At 35.0% G+C, this 20,517-nt stretch overlaps 1 protein-coding gene across 1 annotated transcript in view; it reads left to right on the forward strand.

The window, feature by feature from the left end:
* UGGT2 (UDP-glucose glycoprotein glucosyltransferase 2) overlaps positions 1-20,517 on the forward strand; it is a 146,511-nt gene that overhangs the window by 71,766 nt on the left and 54,228 nt on the right. The window contains exons 17-22 of the mRNA XM_019737191.3: positions 2,371-2,535; positions 2,880-3,003; positions 3,100-3,198; positions 5,391-5,485; positions 12,013-12,219; positions 16,085-16,216. Coding sequence (XP_019592750.3) covers positions 2,371-2,535; positions 2,880-3,003; positions 3,100-3,198; positions 5,391-5,485; positions 12,013-12,219; positions 16,085-16,216 — 822 coding nt within the window. The remainder of the gene's footprint in view (positions 1-2,370; positions 2,536-2,879; positions 3,004-3,099; positions 3,199-5,390; positions 5,486-12,012; positions 12,220-16,084; positions 16,217-20,517) is intronic.

Consider the following 20,517-nt stretch of genomic DNA (forward strand, 5'->3'; position numbering starts at 1 on the left):
TTCTAGGTAAATACAATGGCAATATATGGTGTGATACAAATGCATTTAAGCTGAGATAATATTAGATAGCCAAAATGTACTGCTTATCAGTTGCCGTAACAATATCTGAGTAGCACAATGTTATCCTTAAATATTGATATTCACAACCCGATATTACTGTTTCTATTAACTACCATTTTTATACACACTATATGTGGATATAAATTCCCTTTCTAACTGGACTTTTAAGTACTTCAAGAAAAGGAATCTTGCCTTATTCTTTTGTATTTCTCAAGTTGTGTACCATGTGTCTTAAGTTTTAGATATTATTTGCTGAGTTTCTGTTATAATAATTGAGGATTGAGATCATTTCTACCTCCCTGCCTTTACTTGGTCTCCTCCAGTCCTGTGTTATTACTTAAAATATTTAAAAACTGTTGTGGCTTCAAGAGCCATCAATCAGAAACAATCAACCAGAATAGAGTCTTGAAGGCCGTGTTGCTGGGGCAGCTACTAACCCTGTAGTGGCCGAATCGTGTTGACATGGAGGGTTTGGGAAAGAGGTCAGGGTGGTTCTCATGGGAGAATTTATCCCACGAGAACCACCCACCCAAGACAGCAGTTCTATACCAACTGGTACAGAAGCATTTCAGTACATGAAGAATTTGTAAGTCCTATACAGTGCATACCAGCTGATTATCATATCTTTTTTTAACACATTTGGGGTTAAGTGAATATTTAGAATGTATGTGACTTTTTAAGTATTCCTTGTTAGTAAGTCAAATACCACGATTGTCTTTCCATTTCTTAACTTTTCTTTTTTTGCTTTAAGAATTACTCCACTTCTTTGCCCATTCTCATAGTTTTCTACCTATTGCAAATGTATCCAAAGAGTGAGTAGTTTGGTCAGATAACCTGTCTAGAATTTTCCTTACAAACATAGCAGTTAACAGACCAGCACCTTCCCTCACACACGCCAGCCCCAAGAATGCCTTTCTGCAGCCGTGCCTGCCCTTTCTCTAAACTGAATTCGCTGTCCTCTATATCTGAAGCTCGGCTGTCATTTCTGGATCTGCTTTTGCTGCTCACCTTCACAGAATCTCTGCTTTATCTCTGGTTTCGTGAATACTATCTATGCCTTGCCTCTTTTTGATTTATTTCTTATTTTACTTCTCTCCCAACCAAATATGCACAAGAGAAAATTTATTTGAAGTCTTTTATATTTAAAAATCTTGTTTCCTATTTGTATTTTATTGATAGTTGGAATGGGTAATTATTTTTCTGTCATATTTTGAATGCTTTCTTTTACTGTCTCCTAGTCTAATGGACTACTGAGACCGGTGATACCATTCTGATCTTGATTTCTTTCTCTTTCTGCTTGATTTATTTATTTTTCCTGTTTGAAAGCTTTTAGGATCTTTTTATCCCTGGTGTTTGGAAATTTTACAATGGTATGTCTTTGTCTTGATCATCTTTCTCTGTTTCATGATCTGTAAAATGGATGTAATAGAAGTACTTAGCTTCATAGAGTCATTGTGAGAATGTTGGCTATACTAATTATAATATACCTAGTATGGAATAGCAAATCTATCGTTTAGTGATGCTTTATTTACTCATAAGACAAAATGCAGGTGTTGAACCTTCATGATCTGGCCTCTATCTCCTCTGACCCTGTATCTGACAGCTTTACCTGCATATAACTCTCCCCACTGTAAACACCACAAATGACTTGCCATTCCCTAAATGTGCCATATTCTCTTTCCCCTCCATTAATTGGTGTGCTGTCTCTGTTCACTTGGAATGTCTTTCTCCACCTTATCTCCCTAGCAAATTTTCGCTCATCCTTTAAGACTTTTGGTGTCACTCCCTAACAGAATGTTCTCTGTTCCCTTCCTCTGTGTTTTCTGGCTTGGTTAGATGCTTCTTTTCTGAGCTCCCAGAGAACCTTGTACATGCCTCTGTTTTGTTTGTATATATAGATGAACCCCTTGAAGACAGACTTTCAGCTCTGTATTCACAGGGTCTAGCCTAATGTGAGTGGCATGAATTCAGTAACTGCTTATTAAACAAATATGGGGATAAGTGAATCTCTGATACTGGTAACTGGTATTTTTTAAAAAGTAAATGTCATGGTCTGTATCAAGTGTCAGCAAACTACAGGCCCTAGGCCAAATCCAGCCCTCGCACTGCCTATTTTCATAAATACAGTTTTGTGGGGGGGTACATGGCCAAGTAGATAAATTACTTTCCTGAAAAGGATTGATAAAATTAGCAAAATTAACATTTTTTTCTATGTCATAAAAATGTGGCAGTGTCCCTTTTTCTTCTTATGTATTTCCTTTTCAGACATCCATATTCTGTTTAACTCTCTGATATTGTTGAACTAAATAGGCAGGAGCAAATTTTTTTAAGATGAGTGGCCTGGGTCCTTTGCCTGAAGCTCTTTATAATGGTGAATCCTTTGACCTTGAAGATGTGACTATTAAAGAACTAGAAATGGCTGTTCTTCAAAAAATGATGGATACAACTGTATATTTACAAGAGGAAGTTTTTATGGTAGGTAAGCATTTATGAGAAAATATGAATGATATTTATAAACGACTTTTTGTATTAAGCATATTTTAATAGCAAAAGTTAATTTTGTGAAAATTGCCATTCTGATCATTTAGTAGTGATTTTTAAAGTAATAATTAAATTTATCTGTGCATAATTACATTGAAAATTATTTAATTGGGATGAAAATTCAAAGTTTTATGTGAAAATTTATGAGAATCGTAAATTTCATATTATTGATTGATTTAATTTAGATTAAATAGTGAATAAATGTATTCTTTGCATAACTTTAAAACATATGCATATAAATTGCCTATATTTCCTAAATAATGTTTTTGTTATTTTAGGGAACATTAAATGATAGAACAAATGCAGTTGATTTCCTTATGGATAAAAATAATGTTATACCCCGTGTAAATCCTTTGATTTTGCACACTGAATGGCAGTACCTTAATTTAATATCTACATCAGGTAAAATAATATTTCCATATACTTTTCTACAAATGTTTATTGAATTGAGAATGTTTTATTAATTCATTATTTAATATTTAATATGAAAATTTTCAGTAACTGCCGATGTTGAAGATTTCTCTACTTTCTTTTTCTTGGATTCACAAGACAAGAGTGCTGTGATTGCAGACAACATGTATTATTTAACCCAAGAAGGTAATAAGCATATTTTATCTTCCTGAATTTATTCCAAAGTAGCACAAACTTGTAATTTTTGTGCGGTGTTTGCATAATACATTTTTATATGTTGATGTTTGACTAAAGGGCTGGTTTTCAATGTGACAATTTATAATTGCTTAGGATATAAGGATTGTGCTGAGAAAATGTTGCCTTCTGTCCTAGCTAATGATCTATGCAGAGGCATTCATCTTGGGTTTTTTCCCTTTTTTTAAAAAGCAAGCTTTACCATTTTCATCTTTTTAAGAAAGCAATAAAACCCTTTGAAGATTATGTAAACTGATAATAATGCATGAATAAAAGTGTAATTCCCAGAATAGATGAGAGTAGTTCCAAACTCTCATTAAACAACATGTGGATGTTCTGCTTAAGTTGGGGTTTAAACCAAAGGAGAGGAGACCAAGGCAGGAACGTATTTGGAAATGAGGCTTTCACCCAGACAAGGAAGTTTGCAGTGGGGCCTCAGATTTGTTCGGCAAAAATGAACTATTCAGGTAGGTGAGGGTAATTAGACTTTGGTTGTTTTTTGTTTGGCTTTGTTTCACTTGATCTGCTTTGCTCTTGGGAGAAAAATGAGAGCCAATACATAAAAGAAGGCTGATTTGTATTTCAGTATACAAAGCCGTAACTCTCTAACCAATGAGAGTGATATAAAGATGGAATAAACTATGTAGTAAGGGGTAAATATTTATATATGAGAGATTTAAGCAGAGGCCACACAACCAATTTTTGAGAATCCAAGTTTGGACCAGATATCCCCAGAATTACTTTCTAACAGATCCATAATTTTATGTTGGTAAAGATCTGTCTACACAAAGTCCAACAAATAATAAAGTATAATGCAGTTCCATTTTCTGGCAGGCTAAGATCTTGAATATGTAAAGTAAAAAGAAAAGGAGACAGAGAAATAAGGAATAAAAAATAGGAGAAACATTTAGCAGGTTCTGGGCTGTATTTCGAAAATCACTTCTGGGCGTCAGAAGACGTTAGGCTATAATTAATGCCTTTGGTTAAATCTCTTGCAATTTAAAAGGATATTTTCTAAACTTAAAAAACACCTAATTTCCTCTTATTTGCCTTTATGTAAATATGAAAAGAAATAAATTGTGAGAAATTTACTTAGCACTTTTGAAATATTTCTCAATTTACTAGCTGTGATGGTAAAAGTGCTGACAGTAAAGAGGTATCTTTTCTTCTTTGAAAATAATGTGCCACTTGGTATAGCAAATTTTTTACAATTATTTTAAGTAGGTCATGTGATCTAAAAGACTAATTTTTCTCTAGATTTTAACGATGGCTATAAACGTATTGTTTCAGATGTTTTATGCTAAGGCTGGCTGACATAAATGCATGTAACTGTGTCTTCAGAATTAAAATTACTTTCTGTGGCATCCAAATTTTCCAGTTTTTCTGGAAAAAGAATTGTATTGTTGTTGGCACGAGATGATGTGAATTATTCTAAGTTAATAATAGCCAGACAAAACAAAGGAATCATAAGCTAATAAAATATTGCCATTTTCAGTATCTACTAATAAGCTTTATTGTACCTGGTTTTGCATATATGTTGGGTATAAATATCAATTTTTTTTTTTTTTTTACAAATGTAGCTAGAAGGCAGATTTGCTTGCCGACACTAGACCTGTGATAAACATAACATAATTTTCTTTACTGGTAGAAGTATTTCATAAATGTATCCCTTAGGGACTATTCTTTCTGTTTTGTATCTGAGTGTATATAGGGTGTATATCAGGAATTACTCTTCTAGCATTTTTGTAAGTATGTTAACTGGGTGTATAATTTTTAGCAATATTTGCTTTTTTCAGAAAGGTTAATTTTAATATTTGTGTTTTTTTGTGTTTTTTTTTGTTGTTTTTTTTTGTATTTTGTTAACTGGGCATGTCCCCTTCTTTTAGTTTGATTTTAAAAAGAATTAATTTGGGGTAAGGGGGGGCGGGGGGTGGGGGGTGGGAGATGAGGGTAAGGGGGATCGAATATATGGTGATGGAAGGAGAACTGACTCTGGGTGATGAACAAACAATGGGATTTATAGATGATGTAATACAGAATTGTACACCTGAAATCTATGTAATTTTACTAACAATTGTCACCCCAATAAATTTAATAAAAAAAAAAAAAAGAATTAGTTTGACTAAACTATTTGAAACTTTCAGATGACAATATAATTTCTTCAGTTACTGTCTGGATTATTGCTGATTTTGACAAACCCTCTGGGAGAAAACTGCTTTTGAATGCATTAAAGCACATGGTGAGTAAGTCTGCTTAGATAAAAGTACCCAAAAAAACATAAACCGAAATATTTTATGAAATTGTTTTGTATTAGTTATACAACAGATTACCTCACAACTTAGTGGTTTAGAACAGAAACGATTTATTGTCTCACAGTTTCTGGGGTTTAAGAATTCAGGTGTGACTTAGCTGAGTGGTTGTGGCTTGGGTTTCTCATGAGGATGCAATCAGGAATTTGGCTGCTCTCCTCTGAAGGCTTGATTGTGTATCTGTGATGTTCTTGCTCAGATTTGTTTTTTTCTTTTATCTTGGTTTCCTAGGGACTGCCTCTGGGTCAGCACAAGCCACTTTTTGGTCAAAGGTTGTGCTAAAGTCCCCATAGACAGTTACATTTTCACATTTTATTGTTGGATCTGGTCTGACTCAGAGACTACTTTCACAATTCAGAAATTTTATGATTTTGCCTCACATTCTCCCTCGGAATAATATCTTGGCATTTTCCCTTTCTAGTTATTCCTGAGATGATTAAACCTTTGGCGTACACACAGTGCTCCAGACTGCCCAGGATGACTGATTATTTTAGTAATCATCTGTCACCATGAAATTTGTTTTTATACCTGACTTTCCAGGAGTCGTCCTGGGTCAGAGTAGCTTTTTATTCAGCAGTGTTTATTCAGGAAATGCTTTAAAGTCTTCCCTAGACCATGCTGTGATTGTCCTGAGTGAGAACTGCGTAGTGTACATGCACTTTTACAGACCCTCAGGGATGAGGGTGATCCCAGGACAGTTCTTCTTGTCTGTCTCTTTCTCTAATTCTCTAATTTCCTCTCTTACAATTCTGGCTGCTCTGCCATTTCACGTACCATTCTTGCCTAGAGGACTATATAAAAACACCCCATGTGGGATTTTGCCCACAGGCTGTACTTTGTTGACTCCTTCCTGATCTAGCACATTAATTGAATTTTCTGTGATATCAGTTTCTTATTTTTATTCTTTTGGGTATTATATTTTTAGTCTCTTTTATTTTCACTTCATTTCATCCTGGTTGTTTTTAATTGCTGCCTTTATCTCACTCAAACCTCTCCTTATGGCTCCCTGGGTCTGTTTCTTGGAGGCCATGTTTTCTTTTCATGGCTACACGATATTCAGAAATATGAGCACTTCTATACCTATTGCCTAGATTCTATCATTGTTAACATCTTGCCATATTTGTCTATCTGTTTGGGAGTGGGAGCAGGGCAGGAAAGGTCTAGATCATTTTAAAGTAAGTTGTAGAAATCAGCACATACCATCTCTTAGTACTTCAGCATTCATTTCTCAAGAATTAAGATATTCTTCTACATAACTGCAATTCCACTATCATATTGTTAGTACTAATTCAATTATCAGTGCTAATTATCAGTACTAATTCAGCACTGTATTCAATTTTTCCTAGTTGTTCCCACAAAGATGTCTTTTCTTTTTACAAACCACAATCCAAAAAAACTTCTCCACAGTGCATTTCATTGTTACGTTTCATTAGTTTCTTTTATTGTAGAACAATCCCATCCACATTTTTTAGCGTTGACTTTTTAAAGATATCAAGCTCGTTGCTTTGCAGAGAAATCCCACATTCTGAATTTCACTGATTGTTCACCTGTAGTATTTTTAACTTGTTCTTCTAGCCCATACATTTTCTCTATACTAGAAATTATATCTAAAGCTTAGGTATAGTTTAAAAATGTCTGGTAAGACTGCTGTATTCATATAGCTATAGCTATAGCTATAGCTATAGCTATAGCTATAGCTATAGCTATAGATATAGATATAGATACAGATATGGCATCTTGTTGTATGTATTGAGCTTTTCCTTGTGCTCTTATTGTTGAAGCACATAAATGTCAGGTTGTCTCACAGTACGTTTAAAGCATAAAGTTGTGGTAGCTAAACCTCTATTTTGTAAATACGTTTCTTATTTTTTCAAATTGGAGTTAAACTACCAGGAATATTCTTTATATTTATTCTTTATATTCTTTATATTTAGTTACTAATTTTCAAAGGAGAGATACTGTAGAAGTCCCCCCTATTGATGGCAAATACACATTTTTTTTCCTCTTTTATTTTCAAGTATTATTTGGCTCATGGATTTTATTTATTTATTTATTTATTTATTTATTTATTTATTTATTTATTTTTAGTGTCTTCCATCCCTTACATGGTTTATTTTCTAGATGCTTACGGTGTCCCATTTCGGCTAGTGAACGAACCCCTTCAGGTTAACTCCTGTGTCCTTTTTCTGAGCACTTTCTTGCATTCTGACAAACAAGATGTCCCTTTCTCACCTTTATTCTTTGTCTCAAATCTATAATCTGCCATTTGTCCAAAGACTTCTAACTCCTTTTAGTGGGAAATGGCAGTTATAAAAACAGATGTGGGCCCTAATTGTTATTAGGGCATTGCCTCCAGGCCAGTAGTGGAGAATAATCTGTGTTTTCTATAATATTTTTCCTATAGAAAAGCATTTTCAGCATAATAATTGACCTCAGAGGATAGGCTCAAAGTATATAAAGCAAAACATGACAGAACCTCAATGAGAAACAGGCAAATCCATGAATCATGTTAAGAAATGATAACACCCTCTTTCAGTAACAAGTAGAACAAGTACATGGGATCAATAGGGATGTATAGAAGATTTGAATAACAAGATCATCAAACTTGACCTAATGTACATGATAAGAAAGTGAAAAATGTATAGTATATATTCTTGCAAAACACAAATCTAACATTAAAGAAAACCTCTGTGGATGCTGGGCTCTAAAGCAAGTCTCATAAAATTTTCAAGGATCAAGATCATATAAAGTGTATTCTTTGACTACATAGTAATTAAGTTAGAAACCAATAACCAACGAAAAGTGTAGAGCACCTCTGTATGTTTGAAAACTAAGAAGTGTTTCTTTGTAACCTGTTGGTACAAAATGCATATTGGAAAGTATTTTTCAAATGAATGAAAATTTTAATGACATTAAAACTTAACAGTTACAGCTAAATCTGTGTTATACAAGGTGTGATCAAAAAATATGGTAAATGCTGCTGCTGAGTGCCATCCAACGGAAAGGCAGGAATTTTCAATATGGGAAGCGACACACTGAACCTTAGTAACAGTGTGTGACAAGTTTCAACTTGTTCAGGGCAGTCAGTCGGGTGTGAGCTACGGTTGAGAGACCGTATGTTTTAAAGTGTGCTGTAAATCATCCTGCATCATCACAGTGCTCCATGTCACACATTGCTTCTGGTATGTGGCAATTTCTGTCAAATAAAAATATTATAGTGTAGCCTCATCCACCTTATTACCTGTATCTGGCACGTACGATTTCTGGTTCTTCCCCAAAGTCAAATTTGATTCAGTCACATCCAGGCAGCCACAACAGCAGAACTAAAGACACTCAGAAAGAGGACTTACAGAACTGCTTCAGAAAGTGGCAAGAACAATGAAATAAGTGTGTTTGAAGTGAGGGGCAGTATTTTGAGGGGGATTTATGGCAATATGTCTTTTAATGTAATAAATATTTTATTTAAACATCTCCCATATTTTTTATTACGTTGTATATATCTGAAAAAAGAAAGGTTGTAAAATCAATCATCTAAGCACAGATGTTAAAATTTAAAGACAGCAACTTAAACTTCTATCAAAAAAAGTAAAAGATAAGGTAAAGATAAGAACAAAAAATAATGAAATAGAAGACATTTAGTACAGGTCCACAAAGCCAAAAGCTGGTTCTTTGAAAAGATCAATAGAATGGATAAAATACTAGGTAAACTGGTCAAGAAAAATGGAGAGGCAGACCCAGTCAGTACCGTGACTGAACGAGGGGATGTTGCTCAAGATCCTGTGGACATAACAGAGGTAGGAAGAAGATATTTTTAATTATCAAAGGAATTAAATCTGTAACTGAAAAAATGCTCAAAATAGAAAACTCCAGACCCATAGGATCATACTAGTAAACTGTACCAAGCACCAATCTAACACCAATGTTTTTCCATAGAATAGAAAAATAAGCAATACATCCCAACTCATTTTACAAGACCAGCATAACTTCAAAACTAAATGCCTAGAAGGGCCTTATAAATCATTGAAAACTGTAGGCCAGTCTTACTCATGAACATAGATACATAAATCCTAAACAAGTAAAGAATGAACTAAACAAACAGTATTAAAACCAAAAAGGAAAATTTTAAATTGTCATTTTTCCAAATTGTTTATGCAGAAAAATACATATAAATGTAAACATAAATTACTAAAATTAATTTTTTTAGTTTAACCAGGTTGCTGAATCAACAAGTCAGTATACAAGAATTAATTCTGAGCATTGCAACAAACAAAAAAAGCATTTAAAATAATCACTTATAATAGTATCACAAATATCAAGTACTAGGAATAAGTGTAACAAAATATGCTTAAGACTTTTACACAATAAAATATTGAGAGAAAATTCAGAAGGACTACGTGAATGGAGAGATAGATCATAATCATGAATTGAAAGACTCAATATTGTAAAGATGTTAGTTCTTCCAACATTGATGTATAGCTTCGGAGCAATTGCAGTATGAATCTCAGCATTTTTTATGGAAATTGTCAAGTTTATTCTCAAATTTATATAGAGATTCAAAGGACCAGGAATAGCTAAACTACTCTTAAAGAAGAGGAAAGTTGGATAATTGCTCTGCTGGTTATGAATCTTTTATAAAGCTATATAATTGAAGACAATTTCATAGTAGCACAAGGATAGAAAAAGAGCAATGGAAAAAAAACGGAGAACCCAGTAACAGACTCATGCATATATTACACTTTATGACTTTGGAGTAGGGAAAGATTTCTAAAACAGAACATAAAACCCAGTAGCCATGAATTAAAATACCAATAAACTTAACTACATTAAAATTAAGGACGATTTTTTGTTAGAAGACACCATCAAGAGAATAAAAGGGCAAGCCAGAATGGCAGAAGTTATCTGCATGCATATAACCAACGAAATACTAAAGCATTAGAACTCAACCCTTCATGAGTCAGTAAGAAAAGATAATTATCTCAAAAAAAAATAATGTTTGCAAAGCTTGAATAGGCAAATCAGTAAAGAGGCCAATGAACACGTTAAATGATGTCTAATATTGTTAGTGATGAGAAAGTGAATTAAACCCTGATGAGATGTCCTTACATATCCACCAGAATGATTTAAATTAAAAAGTCAGTGAGATAATGAAACTCATATGTTGCTGATGGGAGTGAAAACTAGTCCCAACTATTTTAGCATCCTGTAAAGTTGGAGCTATGCATATTCTGTTTGTGGAGCACCAAACAAAAACAATGCAAATGTCCAACATCAGTGAAATGGATACCACGGACTTCTGTACATCATTAAAAAAAAAAAAAAGTAACTACAGCTACACAAAACAATGTTGATGAATTTCAACCATTATATGAAGTGGAAAGAGAGCACAAAAGAATACAAGGTGTGATCAAACAATATGATAAATGTTTAAATAAAAAAATTATTACAGTAAAAGGCACATTACCATTAATCCCCCTCAAAATACTCCCCTTTGCTTTGAATGCACTTATCACATCATTCTTGCCACTTTCTGAAGCAGTTCTGGAAGTCCTCTTTCATGAGTGTCTTTACTTCATCTTCTGTAATGACAACACTCGTGTCACACATCGCTTCTGTTAATTTCTGTCAAATAAAAACATTACCATGTGTCCTCATCCACCTTATTCACCAGATCTGGCACCATGTGACTTCTGACTCTTCCCCAAAGTCAAAATGACCATGAACGGTAAACATTTTGAATCGATTCCAGACATCAAGGCAGCCACTACAACACAAAGACACTCACGGAAGAGGACTTCCAAAACTGCTTCAGAGAGTGGCAAGAACAATAGGATAAGTGTGTTCGAAGCAAGCGAGAGTATTTTGAGGGGGATTAATGGCAATATGTCTTTTACTGTAATAGATTTTTTTAATTTAAATATTCACTGTATTGTTTGATCACACCTCATACATACTATATGATTACATTTATATGAAATTGAAAATGGATGAGATGTTTAGCAATACAAGCTTAGGTGATAAACTATAAAGAAAAGCAAGAATATTATTACTCTAAATGGCAGGATTGTAGTTGTCTTTAGAAAAGTGGGAGGATGTAGGACTTGGCAGGGGAAATGAGAGGTCTCTAACAGTGCTCTATTTCTTGACCTACGTGGTAGTTTTATGGGTTAATTTGCTGAGCTCTACATTTTTGTTTTGTATTTTTTGTGCGTTACATACGTAAGTACACAAGAAGAAGCATTAGAAAAGAATTGTTATGCAAAGAGGTGAAGCAATTAGAGTTACTAAAATGATTGTTTTCAGGCTATTTCAGTTATAAGCCACATTCAATACAGTCAACATAGACTTTGACAGTGAAAGATGCTGCATGGTAAAATAAACTTGATTGGAAAGCAAAAAGTTCAACTGTAAAAAGGTATGTAAGCTACAGATCTTTATCACCTATAAATGTGTTTTGCAGGAAACAAGTTTTCATAGTCGGTTGGGGGTTATTTTTAATCCTACATCAAAAATAAATGAAGAGAACACAGCTATTTCTAGAGGAATTTTGGCAGCTTTTCTTACACAGAAAAACAGCTCTTTGAGAAACTTTCTCGGGAAACTGGCAAAGGAAGAAACTGCTACAGCTATTTATTCTGGAGAGAAAATTAAAACATTCCTTACTGAGGTCAGTAACTGTTTGTTTGAAATAATAAGTATGTGTTTCACACATGTATTTCAAAAGTGTAATAAGTCAGTGTGCTTGGAGATATGTTATTGAAAAACATCAATTAATAAGCATAATCATTTGAGGATAAATATCCCTTTGAATGGGAAAAGATAGATGTTAAATGATAGGATTTTGGGTGCCAGCCCAGTGGCTCAGGCGGTTAGAGCTCCATGCTCCTAACTCCGAAGGCTGCCGGTTCAATTCCCACATGGGCCAGTGGGCTCTCAACCACAAGGTTGCCAGTTCAAGTCCTCGAGTCCCACAAGGGATGGTGGGTTCCACCCCCTGCAACTAAGATTGAACACGGCACCTTGAGCTGAGCTGCCTCCCGGATGGCTCAGTTGGTTGGAGTGCGTCCTCTCAACCACAAGGTTGCCGGTTCGACTCCCTCAAGGGATGGTGGGCTGCGCCCCCGCAACTAGCAACGGCAACTGGATATGGAGCTGAGTTGTGCCCTCCACAACTAAGATCGAAAGGACAACAACTTGACTTGGGAAAAAAAAAAGTTCTGGAAGTACACACTCTTCCCCTTCCCCAATAAAATCTTTAAAAAAAATGATAGGATTTTGCATAGAGGCATTTAACAAATCAAATTTCATATATTTCGACTACTACTTCATGGTTCTTGAAGTTGATATCCTTCTAGTTAGGATATGTACTTAAGTGAAGAATTGGGGGTTAAAATCCTCAGGTATTTCACTGAAGGAGTCCAGTGCAAGCAAAATTTCAAAGATAGAAGATGATCTTTTGAAAGAAGCATTCACTAATTCATTCAAAAAAGATTTATTGTCTCCCAGACAATGGAGATTCACATACTTGTGAACAAGGCAGATAGAGTCCCTGCTCTTGTGGAGCTTACATGGTAGTGGGAAAGACAAAGTAAGTGGTATTGGAAGAATAAAGAAACATGAGGGAGCCGGTAGTCTAAGGAATGCTCTTTTAGCTGGAGTGGTCATGGAAGGTATTTCCGAAGAGCTTATGCTCGAGCAGAGCTCTGAAGGAAATGAGAAAGTCTGTGAGAAGAATGTATCAGGTTCAGGAACAGAGCAAATCTGAAGGCCTGACACAGAGACAGTCTTGACAGGTTTGAGGTGTAGGCAGATCATTATGACCACAATAAAGAGAGAGATGTGGAGTATGAAGATGTGAGGTCAGAAACAACCCCAGATATTTCAAACACTCGTAGGCTATAGTAAGGAACTGAAATTTTTTCTGAATATAATGGGAAGAGGCGAACAATCTTTAAAAAGATGACTCTGGATGCTGTATGAAGATTTAATAGTAGGTACGCAGGAGTGGAAATAGGATGAATAAGTGGAATTCTATTACAATAATACAGGCAAGAAATAATGGTGTCTTAGACTAAATAGCAGTGGTGGAGATGGTAAGAGGATTGATACATAATATTTGTTGTAACTGTGGTCAACAGGATTAGCTGATCAGTTGTATATGACGTGAAAATCATATCATAGGATTTTGGCTTGAACAGCTAGACTTAATGGTGGTGTCTTTTTTTAAGATGAGAAGATTTGGACACATAGGGCTAAGTTGTACGTGTTAAGTTGGAGATGCCTGTTGGACTTTCAAGTGGAGATATCGGGTTGACAATTGAGTAAATGGGTGTAGAAATCAATGGAGGGCTTTTCTTTTTGAAAGTCAATTTGAGGGTCATCAACATTATATGATTTCCAGCTATGAAACTGGATGAGATATCTCAGAAGCAAGGGTGAGGTGGAGAACAGAGGGACAGAAAGTTGAGCCAAGGAACTTTCCGAAATGTAGAGAAACACAAAAGGATGATCTAGTAAAGGAGAGAGATGGAACAGCCAATGAGTTGGGAAGATAACCAGGAGAGTATGGTATTCTGGAAGCCAATTGGAGAAAGTATTCCAAAGAGGGGAATGATCACCTATGCCAGATGATCCTGAAATCCAGCTTCATAGTTGATCATTTTATTTGTTAAGGTGATCGTTGGTGGCTTTGATAATAACAGTTTCAGTGGAGTGATAAGCATAAAAGTAATTAAATTGAAGAGAAAATGGGAAATCAGGAAATAGAAGCAACACGTACAGTTTTTTTAAAGAACTTTCTTATATGGGAAACAGAGAAATGTTCTGTAGCCAGAATAGGACTTGAGGTTAAGGAAGGATTTCTAAATTTGGGAGATGTCACTTTTTTGTATGCTAATAGAAACAGTATATCCCAACAACCAAAAAGGATGGTATAGATGGAGGGGAGCAAAGTAGGACCAAAGTTCTTGAGTAGATAAGAGGTGTTGGATTCAGTGTTGGTCTTAAGAACAGAAATTGTTCATCCATTTTAACCAGAAGAAAGGCAGAATGCAGAAGAAAGGTACAGACGCAGAAGGGCAGATTTATTTTGTGGTAGCAAGATACTTAACTTCTGAGTGCTTTCATTTTCAAAAGAAAGGTCATTAGCTAAGTGTTAGAGTGGGAGTGGGTGTTACTAGAGGTTTGAGGAAAGAGGAGAAAATATCAAATATTTTTCTATTCTGAGAGTGAGAAAGTGAATTCAATACATTAGTGTGGGAAGATTTCTGAGGGCCCACTTGAGGTTAATGACCATAAGTTGAAAGTTAGATCAGCATTGGTTGCATGTTTTTCTCCAGCTTTATTAACACTGCTTGGGTCCAGTTGCAGAGAAAGCAGAATTGTGTTTAACCAGAGTTGAGGTTTTGCCTGGTGAATATAACTGAGGGGAATCATTCAAGGGAGCTGAGCCTGGAAGGTTGATATTATAGTAAAGGACTCGGGTATAACTTGGTTGGGAGGAAAATTATAATATGGGGAAGTATGATGGACCAAAAATAAGTGGAAGGGTCAACGGACTGAGAGTGTTGAGTAATGGCTGGTTTGACGACACTGGAATGAGTGAGCTGGAAGGTCAGGACTTGTGGTCAGAGAGGGGCCGAGTGAGATGGAGATTTTAGAAGTAAGGAAGATCTAGGACTGCACTGTCCAATACTGTAGTCACTGGCTACATGTGGCCATTTTAAACTTTAAATTAAATTTGAAATTCATTTCCTCAGTAATGCCAATCACATGTCACATGCTCAGTAACCATTGTGGCTGTGGCTACCTATTGGACAGTACAGGGGGAACGTTTCTAGCATCACAGGGGCACCCGCGAGCTTGTTAGAAGTTCAGAATTTAAGTCCCCACTCTGATCTGCTGAAGGAAAAACTACATTTTAACAAGACACCAAGGTGATTTGTATGCACATTAAAGTTTGACAAGTACTGATACGGAGAAGTTTGTCTTAGTAGGAAGATGTAAGGAACTTACTCATGGTTTATTTTTCTGTGAGTGTCCATATATTTTTCGACTCTGACCATGGGTTGCTTTTGTATTTCAGAAATTAAATGCACTATTACTAAATTGTTTTGTAGGGTTGGTATAATGGGGTGAAATAGGTTATTTCCGTTTTAAACACTATTTTTATTGAGTGCACCAAAATGGAGGTACTGAGTTCAGAATTTAATAAACATTTTATTTCATTTCTTGAATGTTTTATTTAAATTGATGTTCCCTAGCATTTTACTAATCAGTAATCTACCTGAAATTCTCAGAGAATGAATAGCAAACTTTATCTACTTGTAGCAAGAAGTACAAATAATATAATTGACTTGGCAAACAAATTTTTTTAAAAAAATGTGGTTTCAGAAGAAAATAGTACTTCTTCAAATTGTAACTTAGTATAATTTAAATTTTACACTATTATATTAAAGTAGCCTTCATTAAGAAAATAATTTAATATAGTATTGACTGTTTTCTTATTTTTTTTCATTATTCTCATGCTTTAGGGGATGGATAAGAATGCTTTTGAGAAGAAATATAATACCATTGGAGTGAATATTTTTCGAACTCACCAGCTGTTCTGTCAAGATGTACTTAAATTGCGTCCTGGAGAAATCGGTATTGTCAGGAATGGGAAAGTAAGTAGGAAAAACAATTGCTCACTTTTTTCAGTGATACTGTGATACAGGGGTCTCAAAGCTTTTTCTGTCACAACACACCTGATAAAACACACGCATGCTCATACATTAGACACAGCAGACAGTTCTCAGCTTAAGTAAAATGGGCGCTGAGAGTTTTGGTTTATGGCACAATACCTGTCACTTCATCCCTTCCCCCATTGATGAGAACGTTGAATGCGGGTAAGGAAGAATATTCTTGTGGGAATAACTTTTATTATGTTCAAATGTAAGTTTAGAATAAAAAAGTTAGGGGCAGCCTGATGGCTCAGTTGGTTAGAGCGGGAGCTCTGAACAACAGGGTTGCCAGTTCGATTCCCACATGGGCCAGTGAACTGCACCCTCCACAACTAGATTGAAGACAATGAGCTGCCACTGAACTTCCAGAGGGGCAGCCAGATGGTTCAGTTGGTTAGAGCCTGAGCTCTCGACAACAAGGTTGCCAGTTCAATTCCCACATGGGATGGTGGGCTGCGCCCCCTGCAACTAAAGATTAAATGCGGAGACTGGACTTGCAGCTGAGCTGCGCCCTCCACAACAAGAGTGAAGGACACGACTTGGAGCTGAGGTGCCCTGGAGAAACACATTGTTCCCCCAATAAAATTTAAAAAACAAACAAAAAAAAAAAAAACAAGTTAATACACAGTACAACATTGTGATTGAGAACCCCTGTTACACTAAGTGAAGAAAGTACATTGTGGCATCTTAATCTTCTCGTAACTGTCTCTGCAATTGATTGTTTAATAACAGCATGATATTTTTGTATTGAAGTATAAAGCAGTATTTATTAATATAACCTTTAAAAATCTATAAGAAAGCATCACTCCCACGATCCTAATAAAATTTATTAATAGTTTGTTTTACCTTATAACTCTTTTTTCTACACTACAAAGCTATTTGTTTTTTTAATAATAGTAATTATCTCTATATATTATTTTACATTTTTAATATCACATTTTTTTTCTTAGTGCATCACACTTTTCTGATTAGAGTCTTTATAGACACAAAAAATTAGTGGATAATGTCCACTTATTAATATTTTTTAATATGATAGTCTGGTTTTATTTCTCAGGAATGATTTAAGTTTTAAAAAATTGAATCTGATGCTTAGATTTATTAAGAAATCAACTAATGCATTGTGTTTTACATATCTCGGCTTGAACTGTCAAATTACATCTACCTAAATCATCTTCAAAGCTCTGATACACTCTTAATGTTTTCTTTATTTTCTGCATTTTTATGAGCTTTGTTTACCTGCATGTTTTATTCCCATGTCATCATTCCATTAAAATTAAGCTTATTTATTTTTTCTTATCTGAATCTATAAATAATAGGAATTGGAGAATAATAAGAAACCAACTTCCTGAAGCTTCCGCAGGTCAAATAGATCTGCTTCAGTGTTAACAGTTCTTGAGCTGACTAATTGCATTATCGCCTAAAGGTAGTTAGACTCAGGCTCATCTACGTACAGTGCTATTTTACAAATTGGTGACAATGTTTGCCTTTATTAGTACAGTAATATAAAGTATTTTGATAGGTATGTGAAAGCCCAGAAGTGGCATTGCTCTTTCTCTCTAACAATTGCTTTGGGAGGAAATGCAGCTTTTTAGAAGAGTTTTAAAGTATATGGCTACCTTTGGTTCTGTCAGGCATTTTAAGAAATAAGAGAAAAAAAATTATACCAGCTATATCTAGTACCTCATCTTTTGATTATACATTATGGAAAAGTTAACCTGTGTTTTCTTTGTCATTGTTTAATATAATTCATATGTTTTTATCAATATTAATGGTAACAAATATTAGAGTTATGTTCAACTTATTTCTCCTAGAACTATTCTCATTTTTCTTGAAAGTGACAAAATATTCAGATATTAATTTCTCACCTGCTGTGAACCAAACATTCTCCTAGATTCGGAGAGTACAGTGGTGAACAAACATGTTTTCAACAAATTCGGAGTTTACATTTTAGTGGGCAAATAGCATCCTTACAGATAAGATGTCATTTGGACAGAGAACCAAAGGAGGTGAGGGAGTAAGCCATGTCGAATATCTGGAAGAGGAATGTTGTGGGTAGATGGAACAGTGATTACAAAGGTTCTGAGGTGAGATCATGTGTGTGTGTTCTAGGAATAGCCGGCACCGAGAGTATTCAGGAGAGAAGCTCAGAAGTCTCTGGGGGGCAGATCAGTGAGGTTTTATAGGCAGTTTAAGGATTCCTGCCTTACTCTGAATGAAGTTTGAAGCTCATACTGTGTTTCCCCAAAAATAAGACCTAACTGGAAAATAAGCCCTAGCATGATTTTTCACAATGACATCCCCTGAACATAAGCCCTAATGCGTCTTTTGGAGAAAAAATTAATATAAGACCCAGTCTTATTTTCAGGAAAACCCAGTAGTTCTGGACAGGGGACTGACATGATCTGACCTATGTTTCTTTGGGATCTCTAGTGGCGATTACATTGAGAATAGACTGTAGAGGGTCAGGAAACCTGTCAGTATAGTGCAGGAGTCCAAGTGAGAGGTGATGATGGCTTGGACCAGAATGGCTATAGGGCAAGTAGTGAAAAGTAGATGTGGGATATATTTTGGAGGAAGAATGAACAGGAATTCCTGACAGACCTGGTGTGGGATGTGGAACTAGCAGAATGGCGTTGGTGTGTATTCAGATGAGGAAGACTGCAGAAGTGAAAAGGGTAAGACAGTTCAGTTCTGGGCATATTCAAGAATTCTTTGTTCAGTTATGGACCTCCAAGTAGGCTTGTTGAATTGGCAGTTAAACATATGACTTGAATTCTGGGGAGAGATTGGGGCTGGAGGTAGTATTATGTTAAATTATGTTGACGTTTTGTGTTGTTTAATAGAAAATTGTAATTTTGATTATCCTTTTATTTGTACAACTGTGGTTTGAATACAAAAATATAGTATATCCAAAAATAAGTACCATGGTTTATGAGCTATAATGTAATACTTAGCTTTTACTCAGAGTAGTGCTATAAAACACATTAATCACAGCAATTGTAGCAGGTAGTTATCATTCTGAATCAAGTAGTTTAATGCTTGAAATAATTCTGACATTTTAGAATCAATCTTCATTCTGAACGTATCCAAATGTTTACATTTGAATTGGAACATAATCAAAGTTAAAATTGTTTATGCATGATCAAAACTGGGAACAATGATACTTTTTTTAATTTTAGGTTTTTTTTATTTTTTGATTACAGTTGACATTCAGTATTAGTTTCAGCATGTTCGGGATTTATGTAATTTCTGAAGTGATCTCCCCAATAAATCTAGTACCTACCCAACACCATATATAGTTATTACAATATTATTCACTATGTTCTCTAAACTGTATTTTACATCCCTGTGACTATTCTGTTAGTCCCAATTTGTACTTCTTAATCCTTCACCTTTTTCACCCAGCCCCCAAACCACCCTTCCATCTGGCAACCAACAATAATACTTTTTTACTGCACGCCAAAGAATGAAGCTTACATATTTTAATATCAAATAAAACCCTAAATAATGCCATTGCTATAATTATAATAAATTTATTTTTTATCATACTACATATTTACAAATTGTTGAAAGACACGAAGTAGAAGAGTAGGGAAACAAGCAAGACCTTTTTGTTTGTTTGTTTTTTTAGGCCAGACAAATCTGTATTCAAATTCCAGTTGCACCATTAATTATATGACCTCTATGAAACTTGGTTTCTTCGTTTGTACAATGGGAATGGGAATAATCTGGTTTACAGAGTTGTCAGATTAAATATACTTTTATACGTAAAGCACATAGAACAGCCACAGACACAGAGTAAATTTTAGTAAATATTAACTCCTGTTTTTAAATATTTGAAGGCTGTCGGGAAACAGTGGGTACATTTGTAGACTTGATTTGTGTTACACTCCATAAGTCAGTATAGAATCAAGGCCAGCTGATCAAACTTCATGAGTGGAGAGAGATTTTTACCTCAGTATGTGGATGAACACTGTAACAAGAGTTTTCTAAAATTTTAATGAGCTGTTAGGAGGTAATGCATTTCTGTTATAGCAGTTATTCTGTATAACTGGAAAATCACATTTCCAAAATGCTGTAAAAAAGATTTAAGCATGAGATAGTTTTATTGTACCATTACGTGATTTTTAAATTCCATGTTCCTTTTCCCAACTTGGACATAATGTGATTTTTTACTATGTAAGTTACTTTGTTCTACAGATACTATATTCCACTTGAAATAGAAGAACTAAGACACAGAAGAA

This window comes from Rhinolophus sinicus, chromosome 16 (genome assembly GCF_057876585.1).
Source record: "Rhinolophus sinicus isolate RSI-liver-muscle chromosome 16, RSI-T2T, whole genome shotgun sequence".
Lineage (NCBI taxonomy): Eukaryota > Metazoa > Chordata > Mammalia > Chiroptera > Rhinolophidae > Rhinolophus > Rhinolophus sinicus.